We start from the raw sequence: 22,234 nt of genomic DNA, 5'->3' as shown, positions 1-22,234 counted from the left end.
ATTATAGCTGAGAAAAAAAGAGCAGATCATATCAGGAATGAAAATGAGGGGCAGTTGGTCTGTTTAATTCTGCTCAAATGTCTAAACTGAACTTTAATGGTACTCCCCCTTTTAAGGCACAGGGAGTATACAACTGAAAACTTCCACTTAACTGGTACTTCCAGTGTGATACTTGATTAATAAATAGTTGGAGTATTATTAAATGAGATGGAGTCTAGTATTTTTCTAACATGCTGATGGAAGGACCTTTATCTCAATTTTACAGGTATGGGAAGGAATTATTACATGCCGTATTAAGAATCATGGGAAGATTTGTCAGTACAGATATTCAGATCCAAGAGGTAAATGAGAGAAGAGATTAGTCCCAATTTTACTACCAGTTTTTAAATACAGTTTTTAAAATCTTTTTTTTTTTTTTTTCCCCCCCTTAGAGAAATTCAGGTAATGTATTGCATAGTATTATTACACTTAAACTCAAAAAACAAACAAACAAACAAAAAAAAAACCCTCCTCATCTGAGAAATAAGTGTACAAATGGGCAGTTATTAAGCATGATGTTAAAATGCTCCTTTGTGCAGGATGGGTATTGTCCTGCTCTGTGTGGTTACAGCATAGGAGGTTGGTTGCCTGCCTACATGCTGAACAGAAGGCCTGCACATGTGGGGTGTGCTCCTTTCTCCTTGGCTTCATGGCAGCCCAGATAAGTCCATGGGCAATAGATTCTATCTGGGCTCCTGCTCATCTGGAAAAACTGAGTGGATTGGTTTGGGGATTCCTGCTGAAGGGTGGAAGTCTGTGGCAGGTGGCTATAATCTCTCTTCAGTTTATTCACCACGGTAACACTTCCAGATGTTAGTGCCTGTCACAAATGCATAACTATCACTGCTTGTTCCACTCTCTTTTCTTGTTTCTTCCAGTTCAATCCCTAAATTATTTCCAGAAATATTCTTTATCTTCTCTCTGAGCTGCTGTGCAATTTTTGTGCTGTCTCTATATCTCATAGATCTCTAAGTAGTATCTTCCCAGTATCTGTCATTGTAAGAAAAAAATTGTTCCTCTTTTTCAGTCATTGATAGATGCATCAGCAAATAACAGAGAATGGATGGTTAATGAAGAAAACAATTCTGAGATTTAGCTCCTAAAATAAAATAAATCTCTCTTGGACATGCATAAAGTAGAAGCTTTTCAACTTTTATTCTTCAGGAAAAAATTTTTGCTTCCTGTGATGGCAAAAGCAATAGTCCAGTGTCAGCCTTCCAGTTAGCTTTCAGATTGTAACAGAGTCCCAGTATTATCATTTCTGCTTCATTTTCCTCTTTGAAGTCTATCATTTGTAGAGATGACCTTCCTCATTACGCCCACAGGAAAGTTAATAAAAGGTTGCTGGACATCTGTCTCGTTACTCACATTGTACATTCCTCCACACCATCTATGTATGTTTCTTTGCTGTTCTTCAGTCCTCTCTTGTCTTCTGCTCTTTAGATTGATGGGAGAAACTTCTTGCTTTGTAACTGTAGAGGAGACAGCACCCAATCCAAGAGGATTCTGCTACCCAACTAGTCCTAGACACTGTGTGGTACCACTAGTACTAATGAAGCTGGCTGCAATTTGAAGCATTTTTACAGAGATGATGGCAAAAGGGCACATTCCTGGTGTGTAAGGATCTTTTCTGTCCAGCATAAATCAATATGCTTGCTCCCATCCACTCTTTTTATGTACTTCTGTGTAAAACATCTGTCAGATACACAGCTGTTTCCTCAAAGTGAAATTGCATTGACTAACCTCATGCATTTATTTATTCAGTTGCAGGTTTTCTATAATAATACACTAGAAGAGGATGAGAGAGAAACTGCTACTCTACTACTGGAGTCTGCAAAAACTGAAAATGTGGAAAGGAAGGAACTTCTAACTAGAGTTGCTAATTGGCTAGATAAAATTATAGACGACTGATTGGTGAAAATAATTTCCAGTATATTTTAGAGTTTGATTCAGTAGCACGTCGATATTTTAAGATGTAATTAAAGATAGAAGAAATCTTTATGATGTCTGAGATTATCTTCCCAACTGGATATTCAGGCTAAACCAATTCAAAAAGAAAATAAAAATTCTGATTTCAGATCAGAAATAAGATTCATGTAGGTTCCGCCAAAAGTAATTCCTCTTAATTAGTACAATGGAAACTACAGCAAATACAAAGAGCACCTTAACACCATTTGATAGAGCAAATTCTCAGCTACAAAACATTATCTTTCAACCTAGTCACTACATTAGCTGTGCATTCTTGACAAAAGCAAGCATTCATAAAAATCTGTACTGGCAGAGGAAACCAACTGTTTCATAGCTGCTATTATGGCGTCGTTGCTAGGAAAATGTTGCCCACACAGTCTGACTTTCATAAGTCCAAATGGATGTGGGTGCAGTAGGGCAGTCCAGCCAAGACTATCGATGTTCTCCATGATCTTCAGACTGGTAAGGGGCCTGGCATTATCGTATTGGAAGAGAAAGGTTGTCTTCTTTTCTGGCTTTCCTCTGTAAGTTCAAGCCTTCAGCTTAGTTGGCACTGCAGTGTAGACGTCAGAGTTGGTGGTCTGTGTGGGTTTCAGGAAATTCAGAAGGATCACCCCTTTCCTACCCCACTAGACAGTTCACATCACTTTACCTACTGAGGACTGCATCTTGAACTTTCTCTTAGATTGCAAGTTCACATTTCCCCACTCCACAGACTGCTGTTTTGACTCCAGCTTGTAGCAGTCACCGTACATCTTGTCAATGGTAACGATGCAATTCAGAAAACTGTCACCTCCAGCTTCGTTTTGAGGTATTCCAACATTACCACCATGATTTCTAAAGCATTGGAGCCAATATTAAGCCTTATTCACAATTGTCTGGTCATAATCTGCTCATTTGCGTGGATGAGCTGGCTGAAACGCTCTTCATTTTCTGTGGTGTGACAGTTCTGCATGCCCTTCTGGAACATGGCTTGTCTTTCATATCACTGTCAACACTGCTGGCATGCGCCATCCAGCACCTCACTATGCAGACATACACTGTTTGATCTCTGTAAGTGTTCAGCATCAATGAATGTCAGCGAGTGCAATTTTTTCCTCACATTTTCCTGCGAATTCATTGACACACCCTTCATATACACTCACATATCAGATGCCATTCTGTCAGACTGCCCCTCTGCTGCCATCTGCCACACGGGAGCAACATGGGATGGAAAATTGAAGGGAAGGGTCAGCCTCTACTGCCATGCCACCAACATCCATCTCTGACACTGTAGGCCAACATAATAAAACAAAAGGTGTTATTTTCAGAGCAGTCCTCATGTATTTTCATATTACATCTAAATTTACTTCCTACTGAATAAGTGGTCCATGGGGATATATGTTACTAATAATAACCTAATGCACAGATGCAGTCCTAAATTCTTTTGTATGTTTCTCCCTGAATCTCAGAAGAAAGGGCGTGGTTCAAGTTTTTGGCAAAAACCATGCTGAAGTGGGAAAAGTTTTATACTGTTTCGCTTATGATCTACACTGTGGCCTTGGGCAGGTCGTTTAATCTGTAACTCCATTTCTACATTTGTAAAGTGGATGGGGGATAATAAATACAGTGAAACATAAGCTTGTGAATGAATTCAGATCTGTGGAGAGGGATGAACTAAAGAAACATCAAATTTTAATTACAATAAAAAATGCTTTATTATTAAAACTTTATTTTTCCTTCTGTAAATGTTTCTCCTTAATATGTCTACATTTACATTTATGTTTTATTAGGAATGTGCTTTTGAAGAGACCCTCCCAGCTTCTCTATTACCATGCATTAATCCCCAGGACAGTCCTGGAGGATCTGTGAAGTGGATTATTTTTAAAGGAATTAAGCCAGGAGATGATGAGCTTTTGGGATTCTGCTCATAGACTCCATAATGGTGGTCATTTTGTCCATGCCACCAAGGTGTAACTAACCTAACTAAACTCAGAAGCATCACCAAGTATTTCCATTCTTACTGCAAAGATCTGCCAGCTAATATAGACACGTTTAATCGTCTCGCATACACAGTGTTTCAGGGGAGATGGACAGACAAAATCTAGACCTCCAGAGAATCAGTCAGCAAAATATATTTGCTTTATTTTATTTTATTTTATTTTTTTATTATGGGGTCCTCAGTTCATGCAATTTATTTATTTGTATGGTAATAATATTATGACAAAGCTATCTGTACTGGCGCCCTGGTTAACATAGAAAACAGGGTTGTGTGGGAATGTAAGAAACCCAATATGTTCAATACCACACTGAGGAGAAAGGAATGAAAAACCAGCCCTACTGACACAAAGAGATTTCCTCTGTTTACAGGCTAACTACATCCATGGTAAACACTGCCATATTAGCTGCAATGAATCTTCAGTTCTCTCTGCTGGTGCAAGAAAAAAAACCCTGTAGTTATTGTAAGGATACCTGAGGATCTCTGGGAGAATTAACAACTGGTACAGCCAGGTTTGTGCTGAAACCATTTCATCTCTTAAGCAAACCGAGTGAAGTCTTGAGGATTTTCGCCAAGCTGATTCAGACAGCAAAGCTAGGCTACGATGAGCTAGAGGAGTTTTACTTGTGTTTCCCTCTAGTCAATCAACAGCTTTGCACGATTAGTCAGCAAATGGGCTACACAAAACATGAGAAAGTTGTTGCTGCTGGACTAAATCTTCAGTAAAAAAAATAAAAAAATAAAAAAAAATCTGTAAATCTTTTATGTCAAAGCTTTTCTTTTCAATCAGGAGTAAACTCATCTTTTCTAACTGTTCTTCTACTGTCTTATTCTTTTTGGGTCTTTTTCTTCTTTCTACTGAACAAAAATAAAAATTAAAAAAGCTGATGTGTAAAGAAGGATTAAACAATTTTTAAATAATTACACACAAAGAGTGGTCAATGGCTGGTATTGCTGACAAGTGGTGTCTCTCAGAGGTCAGTACTGGGACCAGTGCTCCTCAGAATCTTCATCAGTGACACTAACAATAGGATTCAGTGCACCCTCAGCAAGTTTGGAGATGACACCAAGCTGTGTGGTGGAATTGGCATGCCTGAGGATTGGGATGCCATTCAAACAGAACTAGGTACAAAAACTAGTTGTTGCTGCTGTTGAGTACAAGTTGAGCAGAGAAGTTTGAGAGTGGCAAATGGGAGCTGTAGCAAGGGGAGTTGGATGGGAGGAATCTGGTTTGAGCTGGGGAAACTGCTTTTACAAAGGGAGTTGAGGTGAAAGGAAGTTCACTGAAAATTATTATAAGGATATGGGTGGGAAATAAGCTTTTACAGTACTTACACAAGCTGTGTAGGCATTATGGAGCATGCACTTGTAAAGATATAGGTGGGTATGTATGTGGAAAGTTCCTATGAGAGGAATTGTCATTGATAGGAAAAAAAAAAAGAAGATATGTTGGGAAAAACCTTATTTCTGGCTCAGCTGCTGCTCTCTGCTCTGAGAGAATGTAAGTCAAAAACTTAGCTTGTTCTGCCTTTACAGCATGCACACACGACCAACCAGGAGGTCTGGGGAAGTTAATAATGATGGGGAAGAAACTGCATAGTGGAAAAAGTAAGGAGCCTGAGAGAATAGCTGAGAGGAGAGGATGAAAAAAGATGATGGGTCCAAAGAGAAAATAGTATGATGAAGATATGGAAGCTGCAGCAAGGGGAATGAGGAAAATGGGGTAAAAATTGAAATGTTCAGCCTCCATCTTGTGTGCTATGGTTTCTTACCCTAGAGTAACTCAACCTGAGGTATTTCAAAGGACTATGTTGTATTCTTTGTTTTTCCATAGTCAATAATACCAACAGATGTGTCCCCAGCCGAGCATGGGTCACCCAGAGCTCCTCAGCAGTGTCCCTCATCTGGCCTCAGCTGCCCACAGGCTGCAGTTCCCTCACAGGCATCCTTCCTCCAGCTTAAGTACCTCCTCCCAAGTGCACATCTCCAGCTTTGTTCCTGAAATCTTCCGGGTGTCTCCTCTAGTTCATTTCCTCTGTTTTCTTCTGTCCTTTGTGGCTGCAACTCTTTCTTAAATAGGTTTCAGTAGTGGTGCCACATACACCTCTGACTGCCTGTAATTTTGTGTGATTAGCTGTTTTCACCCATTTCTGAGCTGTCTGTTTACAGCTATTACGACAGAGGGTGGTTCCTGGCCAGCCAGCCATTCCACTACCTAAACCCTGGTGGTTCTGACCAGTCCAGTCTCAAAGTTTCCACTGCAGCCATCACTGCCAGCTCCCTACAGCACACAGCTTCCAGCTTTCCTTTTGTCAGGCATGGCACAAAGAAATTCTGTATTGCTGCTTGGGCCCCTGATGCAAATTTGTTTTTCCCACCTACTTCTTCATCACTATGAGTCAAGCTGCTCTGGGTAGGAAAAGGACCTGAACAGCCATTTAAGAGTGCAAGCTCTCTTCTGCTCTGAGCCACCTCGTATTTCTGTCCCACTGCCAAGTTCAGGTTCATGCCTCTTCTTCCCTGGCACTGCAAGGAGCTCTTGGGGCAGATGAGAAGAAAGCAGCCAGCTGTGGAGCATGAGTGGTGGAAGCACAATCCCAACACCGCCTGGCTACCTAGTGCTCACAGACATGTCAGGAGGACTGGCCTGATCATGCTGGTGTTGTTCTAAGTCCCAGAAAGCATGGGTACACTGTGGATAAAGGAGACAGGATCTAGTGAACACTGATGTGGCCTCACCACAGTCCCATTATGTAGGGTCTCATATTTGTCAAAAAGAGCTGCCACCTCCACATCCCCTGATGTGAAAGTGCATGGGCTCCTCTGGAGCAGGAAAAACAGGTTTTTATCCCTTAGTGCCATTTTCTGTTTTTTTTTTTTTTTTTTTTTTTTTTTTTTTTTAGATACAGTTATCTGGTGGAAAGACCTGAGAGAATACAGTGGGCTGAACCTGTATAGCTGTCATACGCCTACCTTGTGCTCAATGGGACTGGGGAAGAAAATGAGGTGAAACATCTCTTTGTGACAAAGGTAGGGAGACAACTGATAGTTACAGTCACGAGCAAAACAGGAGGACGAGTATAATTCACTGCCGACTAAAAACAGAGGAAAAGGTTGAGAATCTATACCATAAACTATAAACTGGAGCAACCCCCTGCTCCCCCCCAGGCTGAACTCCTCCTCAGACAGGATTGGGCCACGGGGAACAGAGGCTGAGGGCAGTCTGTGCAGGTTTCCTTCCACTGCACCTTCCTCACGTTCTTCCCGCTCTTGTGTGAGCTCTCTCAGCACCTGCAGCACTTCAGGTAATGCCCACCGGCCTTTTGTCAGTACTGTTTCCCAGAGACAGCACACGCCTGGCTGTGGTGGTAGGCCACGGCCTGCCTGTGAGGCTGCAGCCGTCGGTTGGAGCGGTTGGCAGCCATGACAGGTCTCCGATGGTGGGTCACACCAGCCTTTCACAACCTCTTCTCGATGACATTTTGGCCAGTATAATTGTCTCCTGGGCCTTTATACACATCCTTTCTGCCATGTGTTCTACGCCCTCAATGACTGTTGCTAATTTGGACATTCAGAAATGAGAAAGGAGACAGAAATCCCTGAGGAGGGGTATGGGTGGTGCAGCTGGAGACAAGAAACAACGTTTTTCAGTCATAAAAATGAGCCCGTGGTGATCTTTTCCCCCTTTTTCCACTGAACACAATCACCTGTGTTACATTTTAACAATGAAACCAGGAAGCACCAAGGAAACTATTTATCAATGGATTAGGTCCTCACAGGCTCATTTTTAACACAGAGAAATGTGATTTCTTCTTCTCAGCTGCCCCTTTTGTGTTAGCTGCACGATGCAGATGCACTCAGGTGCATGAGGAGTACTGCCCCAAGAAGTACCCAGCCTTATCTGCTGCTGTTCTCCAAAAAAACTACCAGCAGCAATGTGTTTCCAACTGGTTGCAACTCTTTGATTTACTTATTGGAATTTAGTGGTGGAAGACATTTGTGCTAGGGAAAGCTCACTGAAATTATTAGTTCAATATGCCTACAGAATAAAACAATGGCATTGGTCCTGAGATGCTTGAATAATGCTCCTGTATTTTGAGAGATGAAACAGAAATCTGGAATTATGGCAGGCATGAAGTTTATACTGCAGCTCTCACTGAAGCAAAGAAGTTGCACAGTTTTAACTGTGCTGGCAATATGATGATGCTTCATTTGGTGCTAAGCAATGCTTGCTCACAGTCACAGACTTCTCTGCTTATCAGGCTTCCACACCAGCAAGGAGGCTGGCAGAGCACCAGAGGCTGGGAAGGAACACAGTTGACCCCAGATAACGAAAGAGGTGTCCACTACCATATACGGTTGTGCTCAGCAATAAAAGCGTTGGGGCAAAGGAGGAAGTGGGTTATTCAGAGTGAGACCATTACATGTAATGAGCCCTGCTTTCCTGGAAGTACCTGGCCATTTGCCCTCTGACAGGAAAAAGTGGATAAATTCCTTGTTTTAATTTGCTTGTATGCATGGCTTTTGGTTTGCCTAGTAACCCACTTTTATCTCAACCCATGACTTTTCTCACTTTTGCCTTACAGATTCTGTCCCCCATCCTACTGTGAACAGAGTGAGTGAGTGGCTGTGTGGTGCTGAGCTGCCAACCACAGCTAAAACACAACAGTAAGCTTTTAAGTAGATGCCTGTGTATGCTGTCACTGATATAACCCTGACCATGTTGCACAGGTCACGGGTCCTCAGTGAAATGAGCTGAGCAAGTGACAGCATTTAGAGATCTTGTAACACAGAAGATTAGTGTCATCCATTAGCTGCAGGGAAAGGCTATACAAAGAACAAATATGTTGCAAAGCAAACAACTGGATATTGGATAATGGCCAGGAAGCTTATAAGAAGTTACATATATCCTGATGTTTCTAACTTTGTCTACTTTTCTTCTCTATTTTTCTCTCTTAATATTCCTTTCTTCCACTTTCTCTCTTCCTTTCTTTTTTTTCTCCCTTTCTTTCTCTCTTTCTCTCCTTCTTCCTTTCTTTCTTTCACCACTGGGAGATTTTCCACCAGCATCAATCTTTTAAAATGTCACCAACAGTTTGAATTTATGTACATAACCTCTTGGCCTAACACATTCAGTATAAACTATTCTCATTAGATTTCAGGCTGATAGTTAATAGTTAAAATAGGAATCATAATTAATTCATAAAGTTCAGCAAAAGTTCAGGAACTGGTACGTAAGTATTAACAAAAGCAAAGAGACCAAACTGAAGAAAATGAGACATTAAGCATTAGGTCATTTAATAATGCTTCTTTTTTTGTTTTTGTTTTTGTTTTGTTGTTATTGTTCTTGTTGTTATAAGGTCATTAATACCTGTATTCTGGATTATATAAGGTATAGAAAAATCCAAATACTGGAAAATGTGTAGGAGAACAAAACAAGTTATAGTTCTTTGTTTGTTTCTTGCTGTTCTAGGAATACCTTGGAGAGTTTATTTTTTTCCCCCGAGGGATTTCTATTTTATTTTTCATGATAAGGAAAACAGCGTGTAAACAAAACAAATTTATGTGTAGCAGCCCTTAAATCATCTAGCTTTCTTGCTAGAATGTTACATCAAATTTCGGTTTTAACAGTATTTGGAGTGAAAGAAAATAAAACAGTAAATAAATAATAAATTCACTTGCCCTTAGACTGATTTGTGAAATAATCAGAGAATGGATGGATGTAGTTTATGTAGTTAAAATGTATTTGCCTAAGCAGAACAGGAGAGTTCATGAGACTTGACAGCTTTGTATGTTCTTTAGGGTTTGACTGTGTTATAGGGAAGAGTAATGGTAACCAGCAAAGCATGTACCATGCTAAGAGTTGGCATCTGGAAGTAACAGGTGGAGCCTCAATTGTCTCCCCCGGTGAAACAAACAATACTGAAGGATAGCAAGCTGAACTAGGAAGCTGTGATGTCAGTGTAGCTATTAGGCAACATATTTATTTGCTCACTTTTGCCTGTTGGAGATGACAAACAAAACCCAAAATATTTTGTCTAAATGGTAAGTGGTACAAAATGACATTTCACTTGTTTGCTTGAGAAAAATCTTAATTTTTGTAAAATGCTATAGTAACCACAATATTTGTCATTTACTTATCCTTTTTTTTTAAAAAAAAAAAAAAAAAAAAGCTTATGCTTTTACTCACATATGATGAATGGAAGGTAATGCATGAGGACTCTTGTCCTGATTGACTTACAGGTTGTCCATTTGTACTTTTTTTTTTGACAAGTACTATTTAAAAGATAGTTACCTGGCAGTCTTCAACCTGCTTCTCCGGGGAGTGTTATTTTGATTATTGTTTTCTGTTTCAGTCACTGTGGGACTAACGTCATACTCTCACAATCAGAGGAATTATACAGCAAGAAACCCACACTGTGCCAGCCTCTTTCTCTGGTAAGTACAATATAAAATTCTTATAAATATAATATATGTATACATTATATGTATATATGTATATATATATACAATATAAAATTCTTAGTAACCTCATTTCTCTTTTGCTCTCTGCTCTGATCTGAACATATCCCCTTCAGAACTCTAAATATTTGGAAGGTGATCCCAGCAGATCTATTCTGCCTATTCAGGACAACCAGATCATTGTCTCTTAGAATTCAGCTACAGGATTCTTTACTTCAAGGGAGGCAGAAAGACTCTTGGATTGAAAGGGAAAATTCACGAGGATTTGATTTGTTTTATTGGGAAAGGGTGAGATGTGCTCTCTAGACTCCACTCATGGGATGGACCATTACTCTCTCACCACACTTACGAGTTTTTCAGGAAATTTGCTGAGCTGGAAGAGATGAGGCCTATTTCTTTATCTTGTCTGTGTTTTCTTGCTCAACCAAAGGCCATCTTCTGAACATAGATATACATATTGGGCTACAAGAGAAGGCAGGAACTAGTTAATGAGTGGTGTTTTCACATCTTGACAGATCAGCCCATAATTAATTCTAAGGAATATGAATCTACTCACATTCTTAATTAAGCTGTCACCAGATTTTCTACAGAGGTTTCAAGATGCTTGTGTGAATGTACAACAACATCTGTGCAGAACTACGTTGTGAGAAAGATGTGACAACTGAAATGTCCCAGTCTAATCTAGGAGTGAACATATGCAGCTTGAAAACAACGTGCAATCACTCTGGCAAACTCTGCAGGGGTATGTACAACTTTAGGCTGTTGAGATCAAGCAGCCTGGAGTGTCTGAACAACGGTCATCACATTTCACTAGCTGAAATATTTGGACAGTGTGAGGATCATAGATAGGAATACTGAATTATTGAAAGAGCAATACAGGAAAATATTTCTCTTATGAAAATCCTAAACAGACCCAGTTCCTTCCAAATCTCAACATCTTCTGAAACTGTTCCCTGAATAAAAACATCTGTCACTTGGATAAGATCAAGTCTCTTTTAATATAATGCAGACTCTGATTTTCCTCTTTGCCTAATTTGCTTTTAAAAGCTTTGCTTTAACTGTGCCAAGGGTCTATGCTGCAATTGCTGTGTCTTAGCCATATGCTTTAGTAACAGCAGTGCTTTGAGATATGGATGCTCACATTCAGGAAGATTTAGCTATGTTTAAAAGGTGTAGAGGAGCAGAAATTCTGTGGGAAGAAGAGTGCAACTGATGACTGTCCTCTAAAGACATATTAATATGAAATATTAAATGGTAATTACCAGTTTTTTAATGCATTGCCCCTGGATTATTGTCATGGTTTTATGATTTTTGGTTATCAGTATTCCACATCACAACATCATGTAATGCACTGGGGGTTTGACTGCTGATGCTCAAGTTCTGGGTGCCTGTCCAGAGGAGAAGAACTACATTTCCCCAGGGGACTTTGCGGTCAGCGAGGAGATATAACTCCTGGCAAGGTCACCTGATGTTTTCTTCGCCTGTGCTTCTCCGTCGGTGCTTCTCTGTCTCCTTTTCTTCATCGGCTCAACTGGACTGCACTTCTCACTTCAGTGTTGTGGTGAGGCCTATCTACCTTTCAGACACACTCTTTCTCTCTCATTATATTCTGCTGATACTATATTTAGTAAATTAGGTTGTTTCATTTCAGACTGTTGCCACTGTTATCAATTATTTTGGGGTTCCCTGTTTCCCTTTTCCGAAGGCGCGGATCCGCGGATCCCTCTGCCCTGCTAGTCACGGAACTGGGCCAAACCAGCTGTAAACCATTGACATTCTTGGTGGAGAATGCGGGCAACAGTTGCCTTTTAGCTTTTTAGAACGAATCTCTCTCTGCTCTCACAGAACTTCAATGGGAAAGTGTATCTGTTTCTCCGGTATTCTCTGAAAACGTTACCTTGAGAAGTCCAGGCGGACTGCCAATATTCTAGGATATTTGTAAACTTTGAGCCTTGCTATCTTGCTTCTGTAAAGAAAAAAAAAAAAACTTTCTCTTCTGAGTCTTTCAAGGGACTGCATGCCACTGTTTTTTCTTTTTTAATGCTCAAAACATACTGGACCTTAATTGAGTTCGCCACTTTGCTCTATGGAGCAATAGGTATATACAATCGATTGAAAACACTGATGGAAATAACTACGTGGTATCTGCCTACAATGTGGCTTACAATTCCAGAGAGAGCTGCTAATTTTACAGGACTGGGGATTTTTAAGCAGGTTTCCAGACTCTCCTTTGAATCCTTTATGCAGCTTTTGAATGCTCACCTGATCACGTTGTTAATCTCCCTGAATGTACTGCTCATCATTTTGCTCAGTGTTTGTATTTATTATATTTTGAGGAAGTCCTCCCCAAAACCAGAGAATACTGAGTGGCAGGGACTGTAGAGAGGCCTAGGAGAGACTTTAGGGAGATGGAAATCTTCGGTGTCATGTCACTCCTGAACACCTGAAAGATCTTGAGAGCTTAAACAGATATTTGAGACACGAATGTTGCAGATCAGGCAGATCTGAGGAGGCACAAATGATTTGGGGCCTGGCTAATGCTTATCGGGCCTTATTCAATATTATCCTGGAGAGGGAGAGAATTTGTGAAATTGAAAGAGAGAATCTCAGGGAAACAGTACAAAATGAGCCAGAGAGTCTCCTGGTCGAGAGAAAAGACCTCCAATCTGAGAGAGATGCCCTCCGAATTTAGAAAAACTCCCTGCAATCCAAACTCAACAGTCTTCAATCTCAACAAGACACCCTCCAATCTGAGCTAGATACTCTCATAATTGAACGAGACAGGCTCCAAGCTGAGCTGGAGGATGAGAGCATTGCAACTGACCAATCTGATCAACGACAGGAGGCACCACAATTGATGTCAGTTGCCCCTGTAAGAGGACAAAAAACGAAACGAATCTCGACTCAGTTAGAAGAGAAGAAAGAGGAGGAAAGAGGTCCAGAGGAGTGGCTCTGAGATCCAGGAGAAGCATCCCTGAGTCCAGGGGAGGGACCCTCAGTAAGACCACAGTCACCAACGCCTACAAGGGCAACAAGAAGTCCTGAAAGAGTAAGAGGTGAGCAAGATATCGTTACCATTGTTGATCGATCTCTGAAAATGAATGAAATTTGAAGTCTGAAAAAAGACTTCTCACGTCATCCAAATGAGCCTATTGCCACCTGGTTACTTTCATGCTGGGACAATGGGGCCAATAGTGTGTGGCTAGATAGCAGAGAAGCTTGCCAACTGGGTGGCATTGCTAGGGACTCGGCCATTGACAGAGGTATTAGTACGTGCCAGAACCAGGCCTTTATCCTCTGGAAGCGGATGTTGTTAGCTGTAAAAGAAAGATACCCCTTCAAAGACGATCCGATGCCTGAGAAAAAGAAATGGGCTGATATGGAAGAAGGCACCCGTTATTTAAGAGAATATGCTGTGGTGGAAACACTACATAGCCCCGATTTCATTCCTGACGAGCTAGACCAAGAGCATGATCCTGAGAGAGTCAGGTGTACACCAAACATGTGGCGTACATTCACAAAGACCGCACCAGAAAGGTACGCCAGCACATTTGCAGCAATGTATGGCAGAGGGAAAAGATGAATAATGAAAGAGATGAAGAATATATGAATTGGTTAATAAACTTCAAGATTTCGAGTTACATTTAAGCCCTCTACGAGCTTGTGTTTCAGCCATTGCAAAAGTAGCTGAAAAGCTGGACAGAATGGAGAACAAACAAGAAAATATAATAGACAAATTATCAACCGTGCCTGGTGCTGATGAATCCATGGTGCTAACAGATATATCGAATGGGGACCAGAATTCCCAAAACAGCCTACTGAACTAGTCTGTTCAGTTCTGCTGACAATTATCGTTACAACTAGACACAGCAGACCAAAAGCTCACTTATATTAGATGGATAAACACTGTATCAGGTAAAACCATCCTTTCCTTTGGATAATTAAATTGTGCGACTTTAAAGTGGATATCTCATAGTTTCCCTCTTTTCCTCATCCCTTTCTGGACATGATCTGAAAGAAAAATCAGTCTACAAGTATATGAATCTTATAGAGTTTCCTAGTTCCACTCTACTTCATTTTTTAATGTCTTTCCTGGAGGTTAAATTTTAAAACTTTCCATTTATAACATACATGGTGACAGAAATGTACCACATTTTCTATGCAGAATATTTTCACTGAGGAGATGCAAGAGTATTTGAAATATGTTGTTTGGAAAATGATGCTGGCCTTTTCCTTTTCTGTCAGGATTTTAAATATGCTTCTGATATTGGACGTTTGGCTCCAGATAACTGCTAGGACTGCTTCCAAAGAGGTTGAATATTTATGACACAAAAGGACACTGTGAATTCTGTGTGCTTACATTGGTATGTGCTGATGGCTATACTTCTCCTGATCCCTGCACACTGTAATTTAACAGGCAAAGATGACATTCATACATACTGATAAAGTGTTGGATGCACGACTGGACATAAAAGGAGATGCAGGAAGCAATCTGTATCAGGAGTGCAAGTGCAGTGCATTTGGAAAGCAGTATTCACCTGTGAATATTCTTTCTTGTTTTATTTGTGGATCTCTAGCAAAAAAAAAAAAGCCAGAGAAGCAGGTTCCCTCAGATAGCAAATGATGATCCCCCATTAGCTTTACTTGTCTAATCCCAAAAAGACGTCTGAGTCCCAGGGCTAAAATTTGTTCCAGAGCATCCTGTTGTGAAGAGTGTCATTCTTCACATCACTGAAGAAGAGAAAGGGAAACCCTCTCTGGAACTAAGGGCTGGTGTTTTGCTTACTATAAAATAAAACAAACTTCCCTCCTGTTACGACAGTGTCACTTTCTTCTCATTGCTAACCTTGCGTTTGTTGCAGAGAGGAACTAAATGCCTAAACTCTTCTCTTGCTTCTCTCAGAGATGTACTGACCTTCCAGCAATGGTGAGACAAAGATCTCTGAGACAGGACTTGAGCAACAATCTTAATGTGAAAGCTAACCAGGCAGAGATCACTGCAGTACTTTTCAGAGACAGTGGGAGTGACTGGGTAATACCTAAGGAAGGTTTTCAAGAACACCAAAACGAAGCTGATGCTGTTTGGCATTAATGTTAAAGACACTGGAGCTGTTTACGTTGTATTACATTTTAAGTAAGAGTCTTCACAAGAGGAGTTATCATCCTACAATAAGCAGTTATCATCTATCCTGAACAGCTGCCATCACTATTTCTTTGTGAGATAGAGGAGTTGGTTGGTGTTTGGAAAAAAGATTCACAGAACCCATAGTCCTCATGAGTGCTTTGATAGCAGAGCGAGGCACTTTTATTTCTATTTCATCTAAAAGTTGCACGTTGTATTTCTAAGCAAAACCTCTCACAAAGCTAAGGGGTGAGAATAAAGGGCAGGAAGTTTTCTTCTAGTAATTTGGCTGTAAGCTGAAAGCCACTCTGCTCTGTAACCTGCTGGCCTGCGCAATTTGGGAGCCTAACAGCTAGCACAACAGTGTCACCTGCTGGCAAGCGAAGTGGCAACCCATGCGTCTGTTGTCTTCACTGAACGCCACGGACTGCTTATATGCTTCATGTGAGAATAATGCTCTTCACGTTTACATTAAGGTGTCAACGCAGTGACGTAGAGTCAAAGATGATGAAATTTCTTTGAATTAACAGTTTTGCGTTACTCAAACATACGAGATTTTCTGAACTTTATTTAATGATTAAAACCAAAGTAGCTTGTGTGATTCAGCCTTTGTTTTTTTTTGTATTAGGTGTATCGTTGTAATGCAATTTTAAAATCAAGCCTGATACTGAGCCACAATTTGTTATGCCTTTTGGTGATATTGGTGAAGAACACACAAAAGTCTACCGTGGGCATCACTTACTGCCCTCAAAAACTTTTCTTACAGTCCAGTGAATCTCACACTTCCATGTGTGTCTAACATGCATGTATTTCATAAAGGTGACATGAATGACCACATGGAAGAAAATGAAAAGAAAAGCAGCACTGCCCAGAAAACATCTGCAGAAGAATCTGTCTGTCCTGCTGCAGACAAAATGACAGCAGAACAACTGGTATGACTTCTCCAGTACTGTTTTATTGCCAAGATCCTTACTATTTGCCTTCAATTTATTCAATAATTATAAAAGCTAAAAGCTAGAGTCAATAGGAAAATACCACTAAAACCACTGTAAAATAGTTGAGTTTGCAGTGCAGTAATTTAAAGGGCCAAGCACTTCCAAGCTTTAATGAAATAGAGAGGAAATAAAGAAGTATTCTTAAAGAGAGAGTTATCTCCACAGCGTATTATATTTCCAACTTGAAATTGCATTATTTATGATCACAGACAGCAGTGATGCTGAAGTATATTTTCTGCACCAGAAATTTACCCGAACTCCAAAGGAGAAATGTTTGCATAATGTAGGAGACAGCCCAATACATCTTTATGAGAATTCAACAGAAAATACACAGCATCAGTGATGTCTTTCTCTTGTTTCTCAGAAGCTGTGTGTCTCTATTAAAGACGTTTAGTTTAGCTTCTTCAATTTTATTCATGCTTTTCTCTTAGACCTCAGTTGCCTAGTGCTCCCTTCCTGCACTAGCTGATCCTCCAGATATTTCCTTTGCCCTCAGTCTGCTAAGACAAAGCATGTCTATATGAACCTAGGGAAAAGTGAAGATAAGGGCTAATCTAGTCAATATGTTTATAATTATACATACTTTTTAATATTATGGATAAACTGAAGAAAAAAGTACATGATTTCTGCCTCCCCAAGACAACTTTCAAACCATGCCACTGTATCAGAGTAAGAACCTATACCCAGAGTCCTATTATGTTCCTCATTCTATCAAGGCAATAGTCAATTAACAGCTACACAAACAAATAGTCGTAAAACCATGATCTTAGTTTTATGTAGAGCTTTGCCTTATCTTCCTACCTGTGTTAAGTTAGCAAAGATACTAATTTTAATGCCATTTGGAAGCCAGTGAAGGCATTTGGTAGCTAATAAGTGCTTGCTATAGTTACAAAAATTATAACCTTGCTCTTCTTTCTTTCTTTTTTTTTTTTTTTAGCCAAAAGTTAAGAAGGAACCACAAGAAGGACCTGAGATAGCTGACTTCAATCGTGCAACTAGAGTGCAGAGAAAAAAAACACGCATGAAACAAGACTGTTTTGATAAACCCAAGTAAGATGTATTAATTTATTACAAATTTTGCTTTTAAAAATGGTTTTCATGCTGTTTACTGAATATAAATGGAGTGAATAAGAGCATTAATATTTTTCAGAGATTTCTTATTACATGTGAAAGCTACACAGGGAAAATAAACTTTTTCTGTGTGACTTAGATTTTGACTTCTTCAGCATACACACAGTGCCTATTTCAATTAGGATCTAACACTGTTATTTTGACTGAGCTGCAAAGGTGTTGAAAAGGAAATATTTGTTTTTGGATAGGTGTTTTCCACATTTGCTGGGTTTAGGCTTTAAAAATGTCAAATTTCTCCCCGAGAATCACTGTTTCTTTGCTTTTGTAGAACTCCGAATATGTATGACAGTCACGGCCGGCTGCTTGGGAGTAACATTGATTTGTGTGACTGCCTGGATGAGAACTGCCTGGGTTGCTTCTATCCTTGCCCCAAATGCAACTCAACTAAGTGTGGGCCAGAATGTCGCTGCAATAGGAAGTGGGTTTATGATACAATTGAGGCTGAAGACGGGAATGTGATCAATGCTTTCCCATTTCCTACTGATCCAGAATTTTGTTCCAATAACTTTGTATCTGAGTGAAATTCTTCTTTCTTCATTTTTATCATAATGAATCTCAGCTTTATGAGTTATGAAATGTCTGTCAATGTTGTTTGTGCTTCTTTATTGATGTCTAGTCAGCACGCTTATACATTTCATGTTAAGTAAAATTGTACCGAGGCTCTCAGCTCTGACTCAGGCACATTTTGCTGTGGAAGGATGATGTCACTGCACAGAAGGCTTCCTGAAACAGGGTAGACCAAAGAGCAAATCCCCTCCCTGCCTACCTCATCTGCCCAAGTGCCTGGAGAAGGGTTGATGTCATAGGTGACTCCCCTCTTTGGGTTACTGAGGGCCCAATGTGCCAGCCAAACCTCACCCATAAGGAAGTCCACTCCCTCCCTGGGGCCCAGCCTAGTGAAGATATCATCTGTTAGCCTCTTGCCTAAAAACTGATTAAATTTATCTTCCTGTTTTTTTCTCCTGCCTATTGTTTTTGCCTAAAATTTTTATGAAAGTAAAGATGTTTTTTCCTCTACTAACTTCCTAAGGGATTGGGAGTCCTTTTGGTTTGAGATCCTTTTGTTCTAAAGGCTCCACTGAGCATGTTCTGCTAGGTACAAACTTGAAAACTCAGATAAGTAAATATAGCTATGTGCAAAACCTTGCTGTCTGGCTCCATTTCTAACTCTAACAGATCTTAAGCTAGTCAGTTAGATGCTGAAGACAAGCACTACTGAACAATTTGTTTATAGTTTTAGTGAAGAAGTTTTCACTGCTAAAGAAGGATTTAAAAAATACAAAATTAATAATCCCCCTAAAATCAGCAGGTCTCCTTACATATATACAGCTCAAACTGACCACAAAAAAGCCAAGCTATTAAACGCTAAGACTTTTAGGATATGACAGTGCACTAAAGTGAAAGAATGTCTAAAGCTTTATCAAATGAGCCAGGAGATGGAAGTTTTGAAGGAGAAGGCAGACCACGTGTATCTGAAATCAAATGTCAAAATCACCACAAGAAGCTGGGACACCTGTATGTTCAGGCTGTGCAGCTGACCACCTAGATGACTAGTCCCTCGTGAGCCTGTTTCTGTACTGAGAAAATGGCAAAATGATGCTGATTTTTCTTTCATCCACTGTTTGTAAATCCCTCTTGTAAATCAAAACCAACATTTGTTTATAAAACTCCTTTTATTTAAGGATTCCCTAAGTGTTAACCTACAATTACATATGTATACCAATATCTCTGAAATGGACCCTAGCAATACAACAGATTTTTATCACTGTAAAACAACAGGCAGAAAATGAAGATTACTTCTTTTTCCTTAAAGCAAGGTCTAAATATTGCAGTGAAGCATTACAAGATTCCCGTGCACATGAAGACCTGACAGTATATAAGGTACCGCTCAATCCTATTGCATCAGTTAAAGAAAAATGACTCTTGCGCCAGTACTGAACTTATTTCAGTACATGCCAGCATTTGTTGAGATAAGAACGCCATCAATTTGCCAGCCTCTGAACTGTGCAAGCACAGAAAACAGTTAAAAACAAAAAACAAAAACCAAACCAGCTTTGAACTCTTTTCCAGATAATTTTCTCTAGCCTTTTAATATCTCCCGTAAAGGCACAACAGAACTCTATATGCATCAAAAGGAGAACAGCGTACAGATTTGATTAACTTCAGTGGGAAAAGCAGAAGCTTGGCTGAAGAAATACAGACTGGTGGTTCCTCAATAAATATTTGTCTGACAAATATTTGTACCAGCATTATTACAGTCCCTATAGCTCTACACTTCTTACTTAGTAATAGTAATGCTTATTGTAGTTCCTCCTTCAAAACGTTACTCATAATCTTAAGACATTTTAAAATAAACCACACATGCTTCAGTGGATCATTTTGTTTGGTCTTGGGAAACACACATTACAATCATCAGACCAAATGCTCACCGATGCACAGGTGTAGGCTTTGCAGCCTCGATTTCTCCCCTTCGCGTGACCAGATGCAAGCGTTTAAGCATAAGCATTAAAAAACAGCACGACAAAACACAGCATAAATACCATAGCCGCCCCTCGCAAGAGACTGCAAACCGCCTTCCGGCACGCCCCGCCGCGCCGCTGACGTGGGGCGGGGCGGCAGCGACAGCCATGGCGGCGGCCGTGGTTCCTCAGACGGACAGGTAGGCGCGTGGAGGCGGCTGTGGGGGCAGCGCCTCTCCCCGCTCTCCGCCCGCCCCGGCCTGAGCGCCGCTGCGGGGTGAGGGCAGCGGAGCGCGGCGGGGCTTGCTGCGGCCTGACCTCTTCCTCTGCTTCCGCATAGCATTCGCAGGGCCGTGCTGCTGCTCAACGCCGTGGACTCGGGTCGGTTCCCGCGCCTCCTGTCCCGCCTGCTGCAGAGGTTGCATTTGAAGGTGGGCGGCGCGGCTCGGAACCGTTCTGTCAACGCGTTTGTTACCTTTGCCGATCATTTATATGCTTATTTGCTTGTTCTTCGTTGTGCGTTAGGCGTAAAATCCGCAGTTTGGCATCACTGCGTCGTCCCGAAACGTCAAAGGAAATTTAAATGTGGAACTGTAAGAGAAATGATTGAACACAGGTGCTTTTGTTGAGGACTTCTTTCAGCTGTGTTCTTGAGATCGCGTTCACATATCCCTTTGTTCTGTGTTTACTGAAATATGAAGTTTGTATTATGCTCACGTGCAAGCTGGCACTAAAGCAGTGCAGGGTGGGAGAAGCGCAGGTAGAAGTAAAAGCTTGTTTGTGGCTGCGACTCAGGGACTGTGAGGGTTCTTTCATTACTTAATTCTGTTTCTGATTTCTCCCTTCCAGAAATGCTGGCTTGGATGCTGCTATTACTGTGGAGCTGTCTCAGTTGTTCTGAGTGGATGCTAGCTCGTTAAGAAAGCATCACTAACTTTTTTGGTGCTCAGTACCAGATTAATAGCTTTTAACATGAATGAGGTTTGACAAGAGTAAGCTGAGTTAATGAGATCCATCTCGTGGATCTTCCTGTTGCCTTCCCAAAGTACCTGGCCTGGGGATGGAGGCCTTGGAGCCCTTCAGTTAATTTACTTTACTAACAGAGCAGATGCCTGGAACTCCGCATCTGCTTCTAAAAGCTGATCATTCAAGTAACACTTCTGTTTTGATGTTGTACCTGCAGACTTTGTGATGATTGACGTTTTGGTGTGATTGCCTTATCTTGTTTATTCCGTCAGCTCAATTGCCTTTTTTTGGTGGAGCTCTCCTGTTTTGGCCTATTAACTGGTCAAAATGTGGCATTCTGATGTTTGCAGCATAGTAAGTGCATTTTAAAGGATGACAATATCTGCGTTTAAAGGACTGTTTAATTTATTACAGTAATCATGACTGCTGTATGTAAAAGTACAACACACTTCACACTTATAGTAATTTTCAGTAATGTGGTATAGTATGGACTATATTTAAATCCAACTTACAAAGCAGCATGCTTTGCTTAAGGCTTTATTTTCTCTATCACAGAACAGTCATTTTTCAAAACAAGAATCTGAAGTGGAGGAAGCCTACAGAATTAACTACACAACAGCTTTTGCTTCCTGTTTTCTTTGGAGTCTGATTCAAGCACTTCTTATTTATGGAAGTTTATTGTACGTGGTGATCTGACACAGTCAAAAGAGAAATGTTTTCTTTTATGCTCTCAAACATAAGGAGAAAGCTTTTTTTTTTTTTTTTTTGGTGTATTTGAAGTTATCCTGATAGAAGCTGCGGGATCTCATAAGAAGCTAAACCTGAATTTCAGTGAGATAAGTTAGATTATTTTTTTTCCTGATCGGAAGGCCTTTACTTTCTTTCCAGTTAAGAAAACTGGAGAAATGTAATGTTTATAAAAATGATGAGAGAGCCTTTGTTTTGGCAGATACATTCATGGTGGCTGAACAGAATGTCAGCAGTAACCATTCTTGTGTTTCAGGCTGAAACTAGCTTCAGTGAAGAGGAAGAAGAAAAACTTCGAATAGCTTTTTCGCTGGAGAAGCAAGATCTTCATCTAGTTCTTGAAGCCATATCATTCATTTTGGAACAG

The 22,234-nt window shown here is 40.4% G+C and overlaps 3 protein-coding genes and 1 long non-coding RNA gene across 10 annotated transcripts in view; 3 read left to right on the top strand and 1 right to left on the bottom strand.

Moving 5' to 3' along the window:
* Positions 1 to 3,719, top strand: part of LVRN (laeverin) — a 36,078-nt gene extending 32,359 nt beyond the window's left edge. The window contains exons 19-20 of one of the 2 annotated variants that reach the window (XM_085212594.1): positions 266 to 341; positions 1,804 to 3,719. In XM_085212594.1, coding sequence (XP_085068720.1) covers positions 266 to 341; positions 1,804 to 1,950 — 223 coding nt within the window. In that variant the 3' untranslated portion in view covers positions 1,951 to 3,719. Of the gene's footprint in view, positions 1 to 265; positions 342 to 1,482; positions 1,768 to 1,803 lie in introns of those variants that run through there. The other variant, XM_085212595.1, reaches the window with a different exon arrangement.
* Positions 1 to 20,261, bottom strand: part of LOC146542383 (uncharacterized) — a 27,369-nt gene extending 7,108 nt beyond the window's left edge. For 2 of the 3 annotated variants that reach the window (XR_014880281.1, XR_014880283.1), the window contains exons 1-2: positions 20,125 to 20,261; positions 3,153 to 3,277 (exon numbers count right to left, since the gene is read on the bottom strand). This is a non-coding gene — a long non-coding RNA (uncharacterized LOC146542383). Of the gene's footprint in view, positions 1 to 3,152; positions 3,278 to 10,796; positions 10,910 to 12,344; positions 12,414 to 20,124 lie in introns of all 3 variants that reach the window. The other variant, XR_014880282.1, reaches the window with a different exon arrangement.
* Positions 11,799 to 22,189, top strand: ARL14EPL (ARF like GTPase 14 effector protein like). Its single transcript, XM_085212599.1, has 5 exons — positions 11,799 to 12,008; positions 16,389 to 16,501; positions 17,502 to 17,614; positions 17,964 to 20,354; positions 22,124 to 22,189. Exons 2-4 carry the CDS (start codon positions 16,394 to 16,396, stop codon positions 18,214 to 18,216), a joined length of 474 nt encoding a protein of 157 aa, XP_085068725.1. The 5' UTR covers positions 11,799 to 12,008; positions 16,389 to 16,393; the 3' UTR covers positions 18,217 to 20,354; positions 22,124 to 22,189.
* Positions 20,215 to 22,234, top strand: part of COMMD10 (COMM domain containing 10) — a 100,329-nt gene continuing 98,309 nt past the window's right edge. For 3 of the 4 annotated variants that reach the window (XR_014880279.1, XR_014880280.1, XM_085212598.1), the window contains exons 1-3: positions 20,215 to 20,354; positions 20,495 to 20,585; positions 22,124 to 22,234. Coding sequence is in view for 2 of the 4 variants with exons in the window: in XM_085212598.1 (XP_085068724.1) it covers positions 20,323 to 20,354; positions 20,495 to 20,585; positions 22,124 to 22,234 (234 nt within the window). In the remaining 2 variants the exon portion in view is untranslated. The remainder of the gene's footprint in view (positions 20,355 to 20,494; positions 20,586 to 22,123) is intronic. The other variant, XM_085212597.1, reaches the window with a different exon arrangement.

The sequence above is a fragment of the Meleagris gallopavo genome, chromosome Z, assembly GCF_905368555.1.
Source record: "Meleagris gallopavo chromosome Z, MGAL_WU_HG_1.1, whole genome shotgun sequence".
Classification (NCBI taxonomy): domain Eukaryota; kingdom Metazoa; phylum Chordata; class Aves; order Galliformes; family Phasianidae; genus Meleagris; species Meleagris gallopavo.
The sequence above is the reverse complement of the archived record's forward strand: the minus strand, read 5'-3'. Positions and strand labels throughout refer to the sequence as shown.

Coding starts and splice junctions, on each gene's coding strand:
- ARL14EPL (XM_085212599.1), top strand. CDS start 16,394: ATGAATGACCACATGGAAGAAAATGAAAAGAAAAGCAGCACTGCCCAG. Junction 16,502..17,501: donor AAATGACAGCAGAACAACTG/GTATGACTTCTC, acceptor TTTTTTTTTTAG/CCAAAAGTTAAGAAGGAACC. Junction 17,615..17,963: donor GACTGTTTTGATAAACCCAA/GTAAGATGTATT, acceptor TTGCTTTTGTAG/AACTCCGAATATGTATGACA.